The 16,800-nt window shown below is 40.8% G+C and overlaps 1 protein-coding gene across 1 annotated transcript in view; it reads left to right on the top strand.

The window, feature by feature from the left end:
* SH3GL2 (SH3 domain containing GRB2 like 2, endophilin A1) overlaps positions 1–14,913 on the top strand; it is a 41,080-nt gene extending 26,167 nt beyond the window's left edge. Inside the window, exons 2-7 of the mRNA XM_017890112.1 lie at positions 4,205–4,348; positions 5,203–5,336; positions 7,227–7,385; positions 9,057–9,160; positions 11,171–11,301; positions 13,331–14,913. Of these exons, the coding sequence (XP_017745601.1) occupies positions 4,205–4,348; positions 5,203–5,336; positions 7,227–7,385; positions 9,057–9,160; positions 11,171–11,301; positions 13,331–13,530 (872 nt within the window). The 3' untranslated portion in view covers positions 13,531–14,913. The remainder of the gene's footprint in view (positions 1–4,204; positions 4,349–5,202; positions 5,337–7,226; positions 7,386–9,056; positions 9,161–11,170; positions 11,302–13,330) is intronic.
* The last annotated feature ends 1,887 nt before the right edge of the window (positions 14,914–16,800 follow it).

Here is a 16,800-nt window from a genome sequence, read left to right on the forward strand (position 1 = left end):
TCAGCTTCCGAGTAGCTGGGACTACAGGCGCCTGCCACCACGCCCGGATAGTTTTTTGTATTTTTTAGTAGAGACAGGGTTTCACCATGTTAGGCAGGGTGCTCTTGATCTCCTGACCTCGTGATCCGCCCATCTCGGCCTCCCAAAGTGCTGGGATTACAGGCTTGAGCCACCGCGCCCGGCCAAAGCAGATTTTCATGGCACAATTTAAGAAGGAAGTGCTTCCAAAGAGCCGGATTCCTAAGGGAAGATTGGAGTGAATGATGGCAAACCATATAGCTTTTTAGCCTACCTGAGAAGTGGAACTGTACTCTTCTGTACTTTACGAAATAGAGTCAGGAGAAATGAAAAGACTCAGTGGTAGCCTTAGAATCCTTAACATTTAATTAGTGTGAGGGAAAAGCAGGCCTGGTGCCAAGGAGACATGTTCTCTCAAACCATCCTGTGAGACCACAGAGTGAGTGGTGTGACCAGATTGTATCAGCAGCCTCTAGTGCCGTTCCAGAGCACAGTGGGCAGTCATGGTACTTTTGAACAGGAAAGCTTTACCTAAGGGTTTGAAAAAATGATGTGTACAGAAGCATTTTATAAAAAATTAAAATGTTTAAATGAAGTGATTCAGCCCACAGTGGGGAAGAGCAAGGAAAAACTGGAACCCACGGGCACCTGTGCATCTTTCTGTCACCCCCTCTCACTAACGCCAGCCTTCATAGTATTAGGGCTGCTGCTTCTACTTCACCTCCCACATCTTTCACAGCCTCACTTTGGACCAATTCTGACTTTTGTCTATGGAAACACGCAAGGAAGGGACTCAGGGCAATGCAGTTCCCTGTGTAAGCAAGTTGTCAGTAGAGCATTCCAGAACACACACTCATAGACAGGAGAGTCTGGAAGGAGGAAAGAAAGAATATTTTCCCCAGTATCCAGTGCCTGTTGTGTTGTCTGTGCTGGTTTTTGCTGTTTATCATTGAACACTGATAACAGTCTTACGAATGAGAGATTTCTCAGGGATTCACAGCTAACTAGCAAGATTTAGAGTCTGGATTTTTAGCTATGTCTGTATGAGCTCAAAGCTAATGTTCATTTTAATGGACTCTGCTGTTTTCCATGGAAAGCAAGACCTAATGGTTTTCCTGTTTGTTTGTTTGTTTGTTTGGATTAGGAAATAAAAGCTAAGATTTAGCAGAAGTACTGAGTTTTTAGCATCCTCAGCTAGCTGCCACACTAGGTAAGCAGCTGTAGGACAGATCGGCGGTGACTCACATGGACACTGCTTTCAGGTCAGAGGAAATAACTCAGGCAGGGCTAGCAGAGTTTCCGTTTTATTCTCAGCACAGCTTAGACCTCCCTTTGGCTGTTACCAGAATTAGAAAGCTTGTCAGGGATGCTACAGATGATGGTTTAGAGTTGGGAGTTAAGATTGAGCCTCAGCTGCCCCCATTTGTCTTCCTTAAAAGATGGCATCAATTTTAAGGTCAAAAAACAAACTACTCATTTTAACAGAGGACAAAACAGTGGGGCCCTTTTGGGAATAGGTCAACCTTTTATGGTCATTCTAATTTTACTTCCTGCTGTTTTAGTTCACCCGATAAATTTCCTTCTGGGAATCACCTAGAAGTAGATGCATAGAAGTTTGAAGGAGAGGAGTTAGGTTTCTTTAGAAGAGAAGGGACATAGATCTCTAAGGGCACATACAACTTGGTAAAGAAATCCAGGCTGAGAATAGATAATAGGAATTTGAGTGCTTTAAATTTGTATTTTCCAAGCTCACTCTCAGTTTATTAAAGTACTGCTTTAAACAATCATTTAAAGACAATTACGTTAACATTTAAAGATGGTTAATTCAGAGGTCTGATGATATTTTTAATAGCACAGAAGTTTCATTAACCCAAGATTCTTAATATGTAATAAATTTGTGAATGAATTTAAAAGCTAGTCTCTTCAGATATGTGGATTAATAGGCTTTTTTATCATTTGAAGTAGATAAGCTAGTAGAAAATGGCTTTCCTCCTCCTTCTCATGAAAATATAGAGCATACCCAAGATATTCTTAGTAAAATAATAAAGCTCTTCATAATTGAACAACATTCAAAATGATGTATTTGAAAATCAGCCACAATGTATTAAACTATTTAGAATTACTTACCTGGAGACAGCCCTTATTAGAGCCAAGATATAAGCACTTAAACCACATCCAGCTTTTATAAAAGGCATACATCCTTAAATGTAAAATGGCCTGAATAGGATTTGTAGGGATTAACTCATGTGTGGTTTCATTACTCTGTTTCTCCTTTCCTTCTCTTCATTCTGTACGTTTTAGATGTTTGCTTAGTTTATTTGCACTCTTTTCATTTTATTCATGCTGTCATTGTCCCCCTAGTACCATGATATCAGCCATGATAATATTTATCATACTTGTTGCCACTGTTTATCTTACTCCTCACTATATTGTGGGCACCTTGAGGGCCAGGATTATGTCCTTCCTGGATCTCTGATGTGACTGACTGCAGAAAATAATGATATCGTCCCCTTAAAAATGATTCTGTGGCATATTCTCTTTTTTAAAAAGAAACAGGGCCTTGCTGTGTCACCAAGAGTGGAGTGGTACCATTATAGCTCACTACAGCCTCAAACTCCTGGCCTTGAGCAATCTTTCCATGTCAGCCTCCCTGGTAATTGAGACTTCAGGTGGGCACCACCATGCCCTGCTAACTTTTAAATTTTTTTGTAGAAGTAGGGTCTTGCTATGTTGCCTTGCTGGTCTCAAACTCCTGTCCTCAAATTATCTTCCTGCCTTGGGCACCCAAGATGCTGGGATTGTAGGCATGAGCCACCACACTTAGCCTGCATTTTCTATTTTTCAAATTTAATATATGATCCCATTTATATGAAAAAGCACATAAGAAGTAAATTTTTTATTTTTCCAGTCACCACTAGCCTTTACATGTGCTGTTAGCCTAATTGCTACATACTGTTTGGTTCTAAAAGATACTTCCCTCTAGGAATCCTTTGCAATGCCCCTTCCCCACAGACGAGGACAGTGCCGTATATCTGGGACTCTTCTCAATCCCCCATCATGGCACTTGGTATATGTACTTCACTCCAATTAATTTTCAAATAGACTCTAACCTCAGTTCATTATAAACTTTGTGAAAGTGGGAACCACAACTGTCTTGCTCATTATAATATCCATGGGACAGGGTTGCAGGATATCCTCTCCTGATAACTTTTCTCATCTCTATTCAGTGCCTCTAAGACTCAAAGTTTGAATGAAAGCCTCGTGAAATAAATGTTCAAGATTGTCAGCCACTGAATGCTGGAAGTACCTTAAGCTGTGATTCTATCTGGGGTTTCCATGAAGATGGGATTTGGGATATAGTCCTAGGTTAATGTGTAATCCCAACTTTAATTATGAACCTGAGGAACCTAGCTATCCTAGCATCAATTAAGTCATAGGCTTTAACAGTTTTTTTAATAAAGCTGTTTTTGCCGCTAAAACTGGAATTGCTTTCTAGGCAACTTCTTTTATAAAAACAAAAGCAAAGAAACAGAAATTGAAATGTTCTCTTTGAGGCACAAAACTAATTTTCTCTAGTTATGTGCTAGATAAGTGATTAAGTCTTTTAAATGAACACAGTATTTTTGCTCTTCGTGGGTTTGTTTACCATCAGAATCTTAGTTGAGAAATGATTATGAAAATAGTTCTATTTCATACATGGTATAAGTGAAACAAGGCATAAGGCCCACTCTGCAAGAATTTACCGTTGGTTCCTTACTTTAATCCTTAGACTCCTAGAATTGAACTATAAAACCAGAGTAAAATTTAGAGGTCATCACATAATCTGAGAGTTTCTAAAAAGCTCTCCATGGAAGCACCCAGCTCTCCAGTCACTGCAGGGGCCACCACAATGTAAGGGAGGGTGGGGAAGGGCACACAGCGATACAATTTGAGCCTGTAATCCTGCTTCACCCAGAACAGTGTTGCTGTAATTCATTATAAGATCTTAAGGGAAAGGGAGAGCTTAGTGCTTTAAAAAAGTGATTGATTAGACTGACTGATGGAGAGAACACTGGAGCGTACTGAGGGTACACTTACCAGTAGTTGAGCTACTTTGTAGGCCGCTTTGAGACCTGATCCTCCATCCAGCCCTGTTCCGCTGTGTCACATTGCCTCCTCTGAAAGCTTGTTCTCTCTTCACCTTCAGCTTCCAGAGCTAAGCTCAGCATGATCAACACCATGTCAAAAATCCGTGGCCAGGAGAAGGGGCCAGGCTATCCCCAGGCAGAGGCACTGCTGGCAGAGGCCATGCTCAAATTTGGAAGAGAGCTTGGAGATGATTGCAACTTTGGTAACAAGTGCTTCCTCACATTGTAATTCTTTCATTTTCCATGGGGATTTTGGTGCTGGTAAGAAATTCTGTAGGAAATGGGATAAATCATTTTATATTTTGGTTTTCAATTTTAGATCTTATATACATGGGCCAAAAACTTGTTTTCAGAATTATTTCATTCGCTCTAATGTGATTTATCTTACAAGCTTTCTTCCCCCAACCGCTGCCCCCCATAAGACCTCAGTCTTCGCAACAGCTTTGATTGACATATCCAGATGCCTCCTCAACACTCTGTTGGGTATTTCTGGCAGTCATTGAGTATTGAAGCAGAGTGAGCAGACACAGTCAGCATGATTCAAAGCCCTGCCTCATGGGCTTTTTCATAGATCTTTGTTCACTTGTATATGGTACCTAGTTACTGCCCAAGGTGAGACATGATTTATTCCTTCACCCTGTCTCCCCCAACACTCAGCTACCACACCCAACATCTTCTTGTTTCACCCCCTTGTGATGTGGAATCTCCTTCCTGGTTGAACCCTGCTATTTCTGGTACTTACTTCTGCTAATCAGATTGGCCTTAAGCTAGTTACATATTAGGGAAAACTGGTACTTACAAGAGAGGGCAGGGAGCCTCCTAAACTGCTTTATAAAGGAAAAAGTAACTGTTAAATTCTTGATGAGAGGTATTTACCCTCTTAGGGTGCATTGAGTCTGTTGCCGGGAGTGAACTGAAGATACCTGTTCTCTCTTGTCTGTTGTTGTCTTTAGAAGACAAGTGGTAATCCTTTGGGTTTTCATCTGTGAAGGGCCGTGTTACTGCGAGCGCATTTCATCTTTATTCTGTAACATGAAAGAGCTTTGTTCTCTCCTAGGCCCAGCGCTTGGTGAGGTCGGGGAGGCCATGCGGGAACTGTCGGAAGTCAAAGACTCTTTGGACATAGAAGTGAAGCAGAACTTCATTGACCCTCTTCAGAATCTTCATGACAAAGATCTTAGGGAAATTCAAGTATGTACAATGAGTCTTCTAGAAAGTGGGCAGTTGAAATCATACAGATGCAGATGCCTTTTTTCTGTAGAAAACATTTTTTAGCTTACCCTGCATGTTGTCAGCTCTGGGCACGTTAATTACAAAACAACCCAGTAAGACAAAATGAGAGGAACTAGAAATGTGATACCTTTTCAGCCTATTATGACTGTGCCACTCATGAGGGGTGTCTCTGACTTCTCTATGTTTGATTTTCAGATTGAATAGTTTTTTCAGACCTTTTCTCCAGAGGATATTATTTCCCTGAGAATACACAGTTTTATTAATTATTCTGTGGTTTGCTGAGCGGATTTCATCCACTAAAATGTTAGTTGTACTAGTTGTTAGCTTAAATAAATAGTTATTCTATCACTCTATAAGCACATTTTTAAATTTTTTATTTTTTTCCAAGTCCAGAAATTAGATGCATGCGTATGTTTTTATATTAATATTTTCATAATGGTTGTTAGGATTGAGGAAGAATACCAACTAGCCTCTTTCTAAAACATGTAGAGCAGTTGAGCTGTTTGTAACAAATAAAGTTCATATGTCTTTGAGTGTGGAATGTTTGCTTACTTTTTTTTATCTAACAAATATTTGTTGAGCTTTTTTGAAACTTGGTTGGGTGTAAAATGGATTGCCATAACTTGAACTAAGGCCTCCTCCTTCTCCTTATTCTAGCTTAAATCTCCTTTAACAGTACCATTTGCTCAAGATTATAGAGTTAGTAAGTGACAGACTCACCCTAAATCCAAAATGTAACTCTGACTCCAGTGCTGTACCCTGTAGCTGACTGTAAGTTCAAATGTTTAAAAAATAAGGTTCCTTCCAAATGAGCATTTAGTTGGGATCAAGGTATGGACTAGGGGGCAGGGGATGCAGTGTGAGGGAAGGTCTAGAATATTTTTCGTCCTCCTTTCCTTTTCATTTGTTTTTAGCCACTCCTTACTTGGTTTTCATTTCCTTTCATTCTGCTCCATACATACCTAGTAATAAGGGAAAATCCAGGATTTTCCTTCATCCATTAGTAGTGAAAGACTAGCTATCAGGGAAAAAAAAAAACTTTTAGCTTTGAAAAACTGCTTTGCTACCTGGTCACTAGAGATGATGGGTGGAGCCTGGGCAGCCATCTACTAGGGATGGTGCAAGGAGGGGATTGCAGCTCGGCATGGAGCATTAGGTATAATCCCTTCGAAGGTCCCTTCCAAGTGAGATTTTGTTCTTGAGCTCAATTATATGTCAAGTTGGAGGCTTAAACTATATCACTGGTTCCCTGAAAGCTGCATCAGTCAGCTGGGGCAAGTGTTAAGATTTCTAGGCCCCAGCCCTAGATACTGATTCAAGAGATCAGGAATCCAAATTTGTAATAAGCAGCCTAGGTGATTCTAATAGACTGGATGATTTGAAAAGCAAGAATGCCTTTTCTGTCTCACTTAACTTCAAGGAAAGTGTTTTTCCTCTGGCTTCTCATGAGATACCATTTCTCTTGAAGACAGGGCCTGTGGGGCCTGTGAGTGTGTCCTTTCAGTGTGTGTAGGGCATGTGCATTCCTTCTCTGTTTCTGTCATGGGCTGGAAAGACTTAGTCCAGCTTGGCTTTGGCCTGGAAAGGCCAGAAAATAAAGGGCACTGATATTTCCTACAATTTATCTTTTATTCTTAATTATTTTAAAAGATATTCTCCCGTATTTAACCTTTGAAAGCATTGGCCCCATTGATGCATGTTTCCTTATTTCTCTGGTGATGGTGATGTTATATTTTAAAACTTAGCATATCTTAATTTGGAAGTTAACGGACGTGATGGAGAAGTGAGCTCAAATAAGCCTTTTCCATAAGCCCTTTCAAAGCCTATTCCTGCCCTTGACTTTTTCAGCATCATCTAAAGAAGTTGGAGGGTCGACGCCTGGATTTTGATTATAAGAAGAAACGACAAGGCAAGATTCCAGATGAAGAGCTTCGTCAAGCTCTAGAGAAATTTGATGAGTCTAAGGAAATTGCTGAGTCAAGCATGTTCAATCTCTTGGAGATGGATGTAAGGGACTCTCCTGTGGTTTTCAGTTTAATCTTATCATCAAGGCACATTAATGTGTTAAAGGGCATAGTCCTTAAAAGCATTAATATCTGATTACACAGTGTGGTAAGAACTTCAGTAGATAGTTATTTATTTTAAGTAATTGTAAGTGATAAAGTAGACTGAGAAATAGAAAAGTTTTTTTCTGCATTCCTGTAGTTTGATTTAAGTAGATTCTTGTCTGCTAGTGAATCTTAAAGTACAGCTGCTCCTTAACTTACGACGGGGTTAAAGTCTTGAATATATTGTGTAATTTATTGAATAGTGCGTTAAAAGTAAAAAACAGAATGGTTGGGGGTACTTGAAGTATGGTTTCTACTGAGCGCATATCAATTTTGCACCATCATAAAGCCTCCAAATCGTTCGGTCAGGGACCATCTCACTTATCAATAGTGGGAAGATAAAGGATATTTCTGATGATCTATGTATAAATTCACTAGAGGCTTGAGAACTCAGTTGTGGAGCACGAGGCATCAGTAGTACTGGTGCAAGTCCCAGAGTCCAAAGGCCAGAAAGCCTAGAGCTGTGATATCCAAAGACAGGAGCGTATGGGTGTCCCTTTCTTAGAAGAGAGAGAACAAACTTGCCTTTCCTCTGCTTTTTGTTCTGTATGGGTCCAGAGCTGAGTGGATGGTGTCCACCCCATAGGGAAGGGCAGCTCTTCCTTATTTAGTCTACTGAGTGAATATCAGTCTCCTCTGAAAACACCCTACCAAACACACCCAGAAACAATGCTTTACTAGCTATCTGGAGATCCCTTAATCTAGTCAAGTTGTCACCTAAAATTAACCATCACATTGCCTGCTTGCCTTACTCCTGACTGTGGCACAGGAGGCATGTTGAACATATCTAGACTTTCCCCCCACCTGGAGACAATGTAGGTTCGTTTATGTAAAACAACTTGTGCCCACCTAAGTCCTCGAGAGGAATACTGTGGGCATGAGGGGTGACCCAAATCACAATGCTCCTTCGCTGCAACACAGCACCCTTCCCCATCCCCAAATTCATGGGACAACACTGCCTCTGTTGACTTGGAGGCTGCTACCTAGCTGGATCGTAATGTGAAACATAAAATCAAGAGAAATCAAGCTTAGAATATTAGAGCAGGAATGAACTCAAGATGTCACTTGATTCAGCCCTTTTACATTATAGAGGAGGCTCAGAGAGCACAGAAGATTTTTCTGTCATACCATGTCGCCTCTCCGGGTACATTATGTGAGATATTGTCACATTTTTATTAACAGTACTAATATTAACAGCATGAAAAGTATAGGGAACGAAGAGTCCTTTGGCCAGCATACCTTCTTTTCTATATCAATAAAAGAAGTCAAATACAAGATTGTAGCTAGGCATGAGACTCTTTAGAGCTTTATGGTCTTCCTGAGGGTTACCAGTGTTGCTTCTCCTCATGGTACTGATATGCATGATTCTAAGCATAAGGTTGCTTTCTTTTATCCTTGATGGATTTGAAACCTGCAGAACTATCTATCTTAATTGGCTTATCACATAGTCATCAGCACCACCAAGCAGGGTCTGTGTGTTGAGCGCAACCTGTTGTATGTATGAAACAGTAGTGGCTGTTTAAGGATAGTAACATGGAAACTAAGGCATAATTTTCCCATCGATCTACAGATTGAACAAGTGAGCCAGCTTTCTGCACTTGTGCAAGCTCAGCTGGAGTACCACAAGCAGGCAGTCCAGATCCTGCAGCAAGTCACGGTCAGACTGGAAGAAAGGTATTCTACAGTTCCCTGCATTTCATATTTGCATTTCATTGCTATAAAATGATATATACAAATGATATATAAAATGGAAATCATAAAATACATTTGGAGACAAACATCTGCCAGAATTCCTGCTTGTCCTACAGAGGCACCTTGTGGATTGTTTTGATTTTGTTTTTTCTTGTGCTTTGTTTGTTGAATCTAATTTTCTGTTTATGAGAGGTCGATACTTGGATTATATTTTGGTTGCCACAGGTGGGACACCAGGATGCTACTGCTGATAATGGATGCTGGATACATATCATCATCAATCTTATAACAGCCCTATAACCTAAGTATTTTTAGCCTTGACTAACAGATGAGTAAACTGAGGCTAAGAGAGGTGAAGTAACTAGCCCAGGGTCACTCAGTGGTACGAGTGGAGTTCACAGCCAACCATAACCTGTTTGAAAGGCTGTTTCTTTTCACATCTTGTGTTTCTCTGAATGGTGGTCAAGTCCTCTGCCATCAGAGAGAGCTGCTTTCACCTTGTTCGATGTACCTCACAGTAGGGCTGTAGTAATAGGAAACTACCATGTGAATGTGGCTCCGTGGAGGTGTGTGGCACAACCTGTGTGGCTATATAGCAGTGGTCCTGTGTTATAATATGTGTTATTTTAATTTAGCCAGATTAAACAGGGTGATTTTGCTGAACATGTATACCTCAAAGGGTCACCTCAGCAGGCTTTTTTCTTAGGCCACATGGCCAGATTAGACTCTCATAGCTGATCACATGGCTGCCTGCGTGATGAAGACCCCAATCAGACGATTCCACACCATTGAAAACATCACCTATTTTCATTGTTTTCCCTCAAGCTGATCTCATCTCAGCATCTCCTTTGATTCGTGGTCTAATTGAGCATTTTCCTTCAGCGCACCCTTGTGGAAATTTATGTAATGCTGAAGCCTCCAGAAAGGTTTTAAAACCATATACTTCAAAATACTAAATAAATGTTATGTGTCTTTGTAATGTCTCTTGAGCATGAAGGGAGCACTTCCCTTTCTTTCCTCTGAAATATGTTCAAAGTCAGTATCATTCTACGGTTACCATACCCTAAACCCTCACCCTCTCTTGCAAATCTCTTACATGCTTTCTTTATTGAATACTTGAAACCGTGGAAAATATTTAGGGGTGTGTAGAAGACAATTATTGGCCATACCTTTCCAATTTCCTTCTGTCTTCCCTCTTTCCTTTCTTCCTCCCTGTATCTCAAACTGCTCATTCTTCTCACAGCACACAGTATATTTCCTCCTTCCCTCTATCCAAATCTTCTCATGTTCTGAATGGAATAGGTCCCTTTCACATTTCCATCTGGAAACAACCTCTGTGTATCTTTTAGTTCTTTCCTTAAACCTCCTCCACCTTCCTTATGGAGAGGTAGACTCCTTCCCACCTTCACCCCCAACTACATCCCTGTGTTTCTGTGACACTTTGTAGATATCTGTGACAGTGCTTACTAAAATTTATGGTTGTCAGTTGTTTGTGTTCTGTCTCCCTTACAGACCGTAATCTGTTTGCATCTTTTTTAAAACTGAAAAAATTGTGGGTACATAGGTGTATATATTAATGGGATACATGAGGTGTTTTCATACAGGCATGCAGTGCATAATAATATCATGGGGAATGTGGTATACATCCCCTGAAGCATTTATCTTTTGTGTACAAGAACTGTGTTTTAATTCATTTTTGTGTTCCTGGTACCTAGCATAGTGCATATTTGGATAAAGGACTCTGAATAAATGAGAGAGGAAGTGAGGGATTGAGAGAGAGAATGAAGACAGTGAGGACATTGCCCCATAAAGGGACATCACCAAAATCTCAGACATGCACACACAAGAAAACTAAGGGTCCTTGTTTGATTTCCCACAGTTCATCATGGTAGCATGGTGGGTGACCCAAGGATTTCCTCAATCTTTATATTTCCTTTTGTTTTTACTTAACTGGCTACATAACCTTTCCCATCTCTTTTCTTTTTACTGCAGAATAAGACAGGCTTCAGCTCAGCCTAGAAGGGAATATCAACCTAAACCACGAATGAGCCTGGAGTTTCCAACTGGAGACAGTACTCAGCCCAATGGGGGTCTCTCCCACACAGGCACTCCCAAGCCTTCAGGTAGGGAGCTGAGATTGCAGATCCTATTGCATAGGCCTTGGCATATCCATTGGCACTCTTCCAGAAATTTTAGGAATAATCCAATCTGGCTGCATAGGAAACATGCAGTAATAGATTTCTTATGGAGTGGTTTGTCAGGTAGAAACTCTGTTAAAGGAATCCTTTTGTCTTTTTTCATTTACCTTTTCTTTCCTTCCTGTTAATTCTTCTGTATAAAACTTTCTTTGTATATCCCTTTCTGTCTCAATCATCAGCACACATGAACACATTTTATTTTGACTCTCCTTTGTGGTCGCAAATTGTCTTTCCTTGTCAGTTTGGTCTGCTTAAGTCATCTTTTCTCCTTCCTGTTCCCTCTGAATCCAGCCTATATGACAATGAATGTCCCTGGACAGTGTGTCCCCATATGCATTCACATATAACCCACAGACGGCAAGCGGCTCCAGAAATGTGCTGATGAGTTGGATTTCTTGAGTCACAGAAGCATATGGTTAAATGTATTTGCAGAAGAAGATATTTTGGAACTCAACACTTGCTGGGTTTTCTTTCCCGTGCCTCACCTCTGATCACTTTATCATGCTGTGGCACTGGGGTTGATATAATAAGAGCTAGATGATATTTTATCTCAGGAATTTCGATGCATACCTAATAGAGCATTCTTTTCCTTGTCACGCTTGCACTCCACTCCCTACATGCAGATTACACAACAGCCTGTGCTGGAGACATTTTCAACCTCCACATTTGCTTGTTTGAAGTGGGAACTGTCTTATACTGGATGTGTATGTTAGAGATAGGCAGCTTTCTTTTATTTTTCCTGTATCCCCAGTGCTTGATGTTCTACGATAGAAAACTTTTTATAAGATGCTCTCAGACTTATTAAGAAAAAAAATAAGATGTGAGCCAGCAGGTGGCGCTCTCTGCCCTTTGTGCTCAGCACTTCTGGGCATGGCATAAGCAGCTGTGGCTACTGATGCTGGCCACCAGGACTAGTCATAGAAATTGTGTATAGCTGTGCTTCTCCCTGCCTGCAAACCAGCCATATATTTCACTTTTCATCTGGAGACTCAGTAATTTGCTTCTTTCTCTAAATCATTGTTTCCTTTCCAGCCACCTAGATGGCATGGGAGCTGTGTGCGCTTGTCTGAGTCTGTATCTACATGTGTATGCATCTAATATTAATGCAGTGGGTCATTTGGAATAGATCCCTCTTAAGATATGATTTCATCCTTCATTATTTTACTCGAGGTAGAGTACATTATTTTTGTATGCCGTAACTCCAGTGCACTGCATATTTTTATATATGCAACAGTTTACCAAGTATAAATTACATAATATTTTTTACATAATCTCATTTAGTAGCCACAGTAGTAATGTGAAGTAAGTCCTACCTACTGTTACATCCAATTTCAGACAGTGAAACTGAGAGTGAAGTGCCCTGTGTAAGGTCACAGAAGGTAAAAACTTGAACTCAGTGTTTTATATTATTCTGTTTTTACCACATTACAGCAGTTTTCCAGAGGCTGGGATTATCATTTTAAACAGTGATAACCAAACTATTACTCAAAAACATTCTCCATGTAATTAACCATAGTTTTTCAAATATGCAAAGATTTTAAAGTGCTCACATGAGACAATTCAGGCCGTGCTGTGTTATTAACCTAAATCAATATATTCTTCTTAAATCATTGTCCCTCCTATTTCTGGGCATTATCACAAAGGCAAACTTTAATGAAATCTGTTGTATGTATCACAAGAATAGTTGTGACCGTTTTTCATACTGGAAACAGAAACAGGAATGTACAGCAACTTCCAAAGGTCTGAGAAAGCTTCTGAGGACTGGTAGAGGGCAAGATGCCCAATGCAGTGGACACTGAGGTCCTGTAGCAAGAAGAAGCTTCAACAGGAAGAGAAATGAGGGAGGAAAGACGGGGAGCAGCAAGCCAGGTGGGTGCAGCAGGCAGCAGATTCTGTGAGTTAAATACCCCTTCTCCTTGTGTGTTCTTCTCTTCTCTCCTGCTCTTACTCCCAGGTGTCCAAATGGATCAGCCCTGCTGCCGAGCTCTGTACGACTTTGAACCTGAAAATGAAGGGGAGTTGGGATTTAAAGAGGGCGATATCATCACACTGACTAACCAAATTGATGAGAACTGGTATGAGGGGATGCTGCATGGCCATTCAGGCTTCTTCCCCATCAATTATGTGGAAATTCTGGTTGCCCTGCCCCATTAGGATGTTATGCTGGCTGGCTCACCTCCTCTTGACTCAGATAGTTACGGTTAACCACTGCTTTGGTAATGCTGCTTATAACACATCCCAAGTGCAGGCCGCAGTGGTCCACGTCATCCAGCCCCACCAAGTGTATTTGGTTGACTTGTGGGCTCCCACAGGAGTCATGGTGATGGATGATATCCTCTTAGCCTCGTGGGCATGGCATGTGCTTTTTAAAACATCATCTGAGACCAGCCAGTAGTCACAGAACTGCTGTTTACACAGTTCTCAGGAGGCTGTGGTTTCTTAGAATATGACCATGAGCCACATCACAGAAAAACCTTCCCACCGAAGATATTGTCTATCACCCCAGGGGCCATCTGAAGGTCTTTTTGCATTTCTCCATGCAAAGAGGAGAAAGCTTTTGCTTTCACACTGTCCCTTCCCACATATGTGAGTCATGGAATTGTCAAAGTAAGCCTTCCCTCACCAGCAAATTGTCTCCTGATCTGAGTGAATTTGTCTCTTAATGCATCCATAGAAAGTGTTAATTGTGGGTTCAGAGCATTCTCTGCAAACAGGCATCTCAGCTCTTCACACTTACGGCTATTTCTGAGGTATAGCCAGTTTTCTTCCCTCCTTGCTACTAAAGCCAGAGCGGTAATTCCAAATTATTTTTCAGTAAGACAGTTAATCAGCATTATTGTGAGAGAGGCTGAAAAGAAATTCTCCATTATGAGGAAATGGGAAGAAATCTGGTATCCAAGCTTAAATTTCTTGCTGTACAGAAACTCTGTATGTATTTAGGCTATTTCTGAAGGGCACAGGGAAGGGGGAACAAATCTCATCAGTTTTATTTGTGAATTACATGTTTCATGAATCCATTTGGCACAGAGACACGAGGAGGAAAACACTAGTAACCATTTTTCCACTAGTTCATAGACTGAGAAACAGTAAATACCTTTCCTTTCCACTTTTACCCTGTGTTCTTTGAACATCATTTGTGCAGATTCTGCCCTCAATGAGGACCAAATAAAGATGATTTTTGTGCTTAGCAGTTTAAGGTATATGGCTGCATATGCAAAACCCTTTCCCAATTCAGTCGCTACTTTTACTTCTGCCCCTTCTATCCATAATCTTCATTTTGTGTGTACAGTGCTGTGTGTAAGCTTATCAGTGTTTGTTTGTTTTTTTTTATTTGTATCAGTCATGAAAGTCCTGTTAGGTATCCAGAGTTCTATTTATCTAGCTGTACAGACTCTTTCAGAGGTTTAACGTGCTGCTTCCTATGTGCCACCTGCAGTAGCGGATCATGTGGAGTGAAAGGCAAATCTTACTGCTTAATGTATAAACTCTCACCACAGGAAGCATCGCTGTTTCCAATAAATATTGCTGAAGACAGAACCAAAGGCTCTGCTCCTTCATTTTGTGTCAGTTCTTTGGGTCTAACAATGGGTGGATGGGGCCTGGTTTCAGTCTCCATTGCTTTCTCATGCAGCCAAACAAGACCTGGTTCCAACTTGGTATCTATCTCTTTATATGTAGGAAAAGTTTCAGCAGCAAGGACCTAGCTAGCCTGTACATTGGGACCTTCCTGGTAACCCCAGGAAGGAGGAGAATTTGGGAGAGAACAAAGTAAGGAGAATTTGGTCTCATAGATGTTAAGTGATATATTGTTAAAAGTGATATCATCTGAAGAATATAATGTTAGCAAGGGGAAATAAAATATATCTCTTCAACTAGCCTTTTATTTTCTTTCATAATTGAAGATAAAGGAATAGACATGGAAATATAGTTTGACCGAAAGCCAGTATTAGGCCAGGTGCAGTGGCTCACACCTGTAATCCCAGCACTTTTGAGAGGCCAAGGCAGGTGGATCAACTGAGGTCAGGAGTTTTAGACCAGCCTGGCCAACATGGAAAAATCTTGTCTCTGCTAAAAATACAAAACTTAGCTGGGCGTGGTGGTGCATGCCTGTAATCCCAGCTACTCAGGAGGCTGAGACACGAGAATCACTTGAACCTGAGAGGCAGAGGTTGCAGTGAGCCAAGATCATGCCATTGCACTCCAGTCTGGGTGACAGAGTAAGACGCTGCCTCCAAAAAACAAAACAAACCAAAAAAAAACAGTATTCTCTTGATGTATATGTTTGGGTGTGGGTGGGAATAAGGGAGCAGCAGGGCACACAGAATATGTATTTTCTGAATTCCCAAGAAAATAAACATGTTCTTTGTGTATTAGGGGCCATTTCTATTATTTTGTGATGAGGCCAATAGTCCAGATTTTCTAATCTAACATGAATAGTTGTAATCAAATATCCTAAGTTTCTATTAGTCCATTTTCATACTGCCATGAAGAAACACCCGAGACTGGGTAATTTATAAAAGAAGAGGTTTAATGGACTTGCAGTTCCACATGGCTGGGGAGGCCTCACAATCATGGCAGAAGATGAAGGAGGAACAAAGGTACGTCTTATGTGGTGGCAGGCAAGAGAGCGTGTGCAGGGAAATTGCCTTTTATAAAACCATCAGATCTCATGAGACTTATTCACTATCACGAGAACAGCGTGGGAAAGACCCACCCCCCTGATTCAATTACCAATTAGCTCCCACCGAGTCCCTCCCACAACATGTGGGGATTATGGGAACTACAGTTGAAGATGAGATTTGGGTGGAGACCCAGCCAAACCATATCAAAGTTCTATATGTGAACTAGTCTAACATGAAAATGTTTTTTTCTAGCTGTATGAGTTCTAGAGTATTACAGATCAATTCTCTAAAGCAATTTTAAGAAATACTAATGATATTGTGACTATAGAAAATCATAAAGAATCCAAAGATAAACTATTAGAAAAATCAGTGAATTTAATAGGATCACAAGATATGAGGAATATACAAAAATTTTATTTTATTTCTGTATATCAATAGCAATCAGAAAAAAATGCAATTTAAAAAAATGTCATTCCCAAAGACATCAAAAACCAAAACCGGCTGGACGCGGTGGCTCAAGCCTGTAGTCCCAGCACTTCGGGAGGCTGAGGCGGGCGGATCACGAGGTCAGGAGATCGAGACCATCCTGGCTAACACGGTGAAACCCTGTCTCTACTAAAAATACAAAAAATTAGCCGAGTGTGGTGGTGGGTGCCTGTCAACCCAGCTACTTGGGAGGCTGAGGTAGGAGAATGACGTGAACCCAGGAGGCAGAGCTTGCAGTGAGCCAAGATTGCGCCGCTGCACTCCAGCCTGGGAGACAGTGAGACTCCGTCTTAAAAAAATAAAAAAAATAAAAAAA

Source organism: Rhinopithecus bieti, unplaced genomic scaffold, assembly GCF_001698545.2.
Source record: "Rhinopithecus bieti isolate Rb0 unplaced genomic scaffold, ASM169854v2 scaffold_17667, whole genome shotgun sequence".
NCBI lineage: Eukaryota > Metazoa > Chordata > Mammalia > Primates > Cercopithecidae > Rhinopithecus > Rhinopithecus bieti.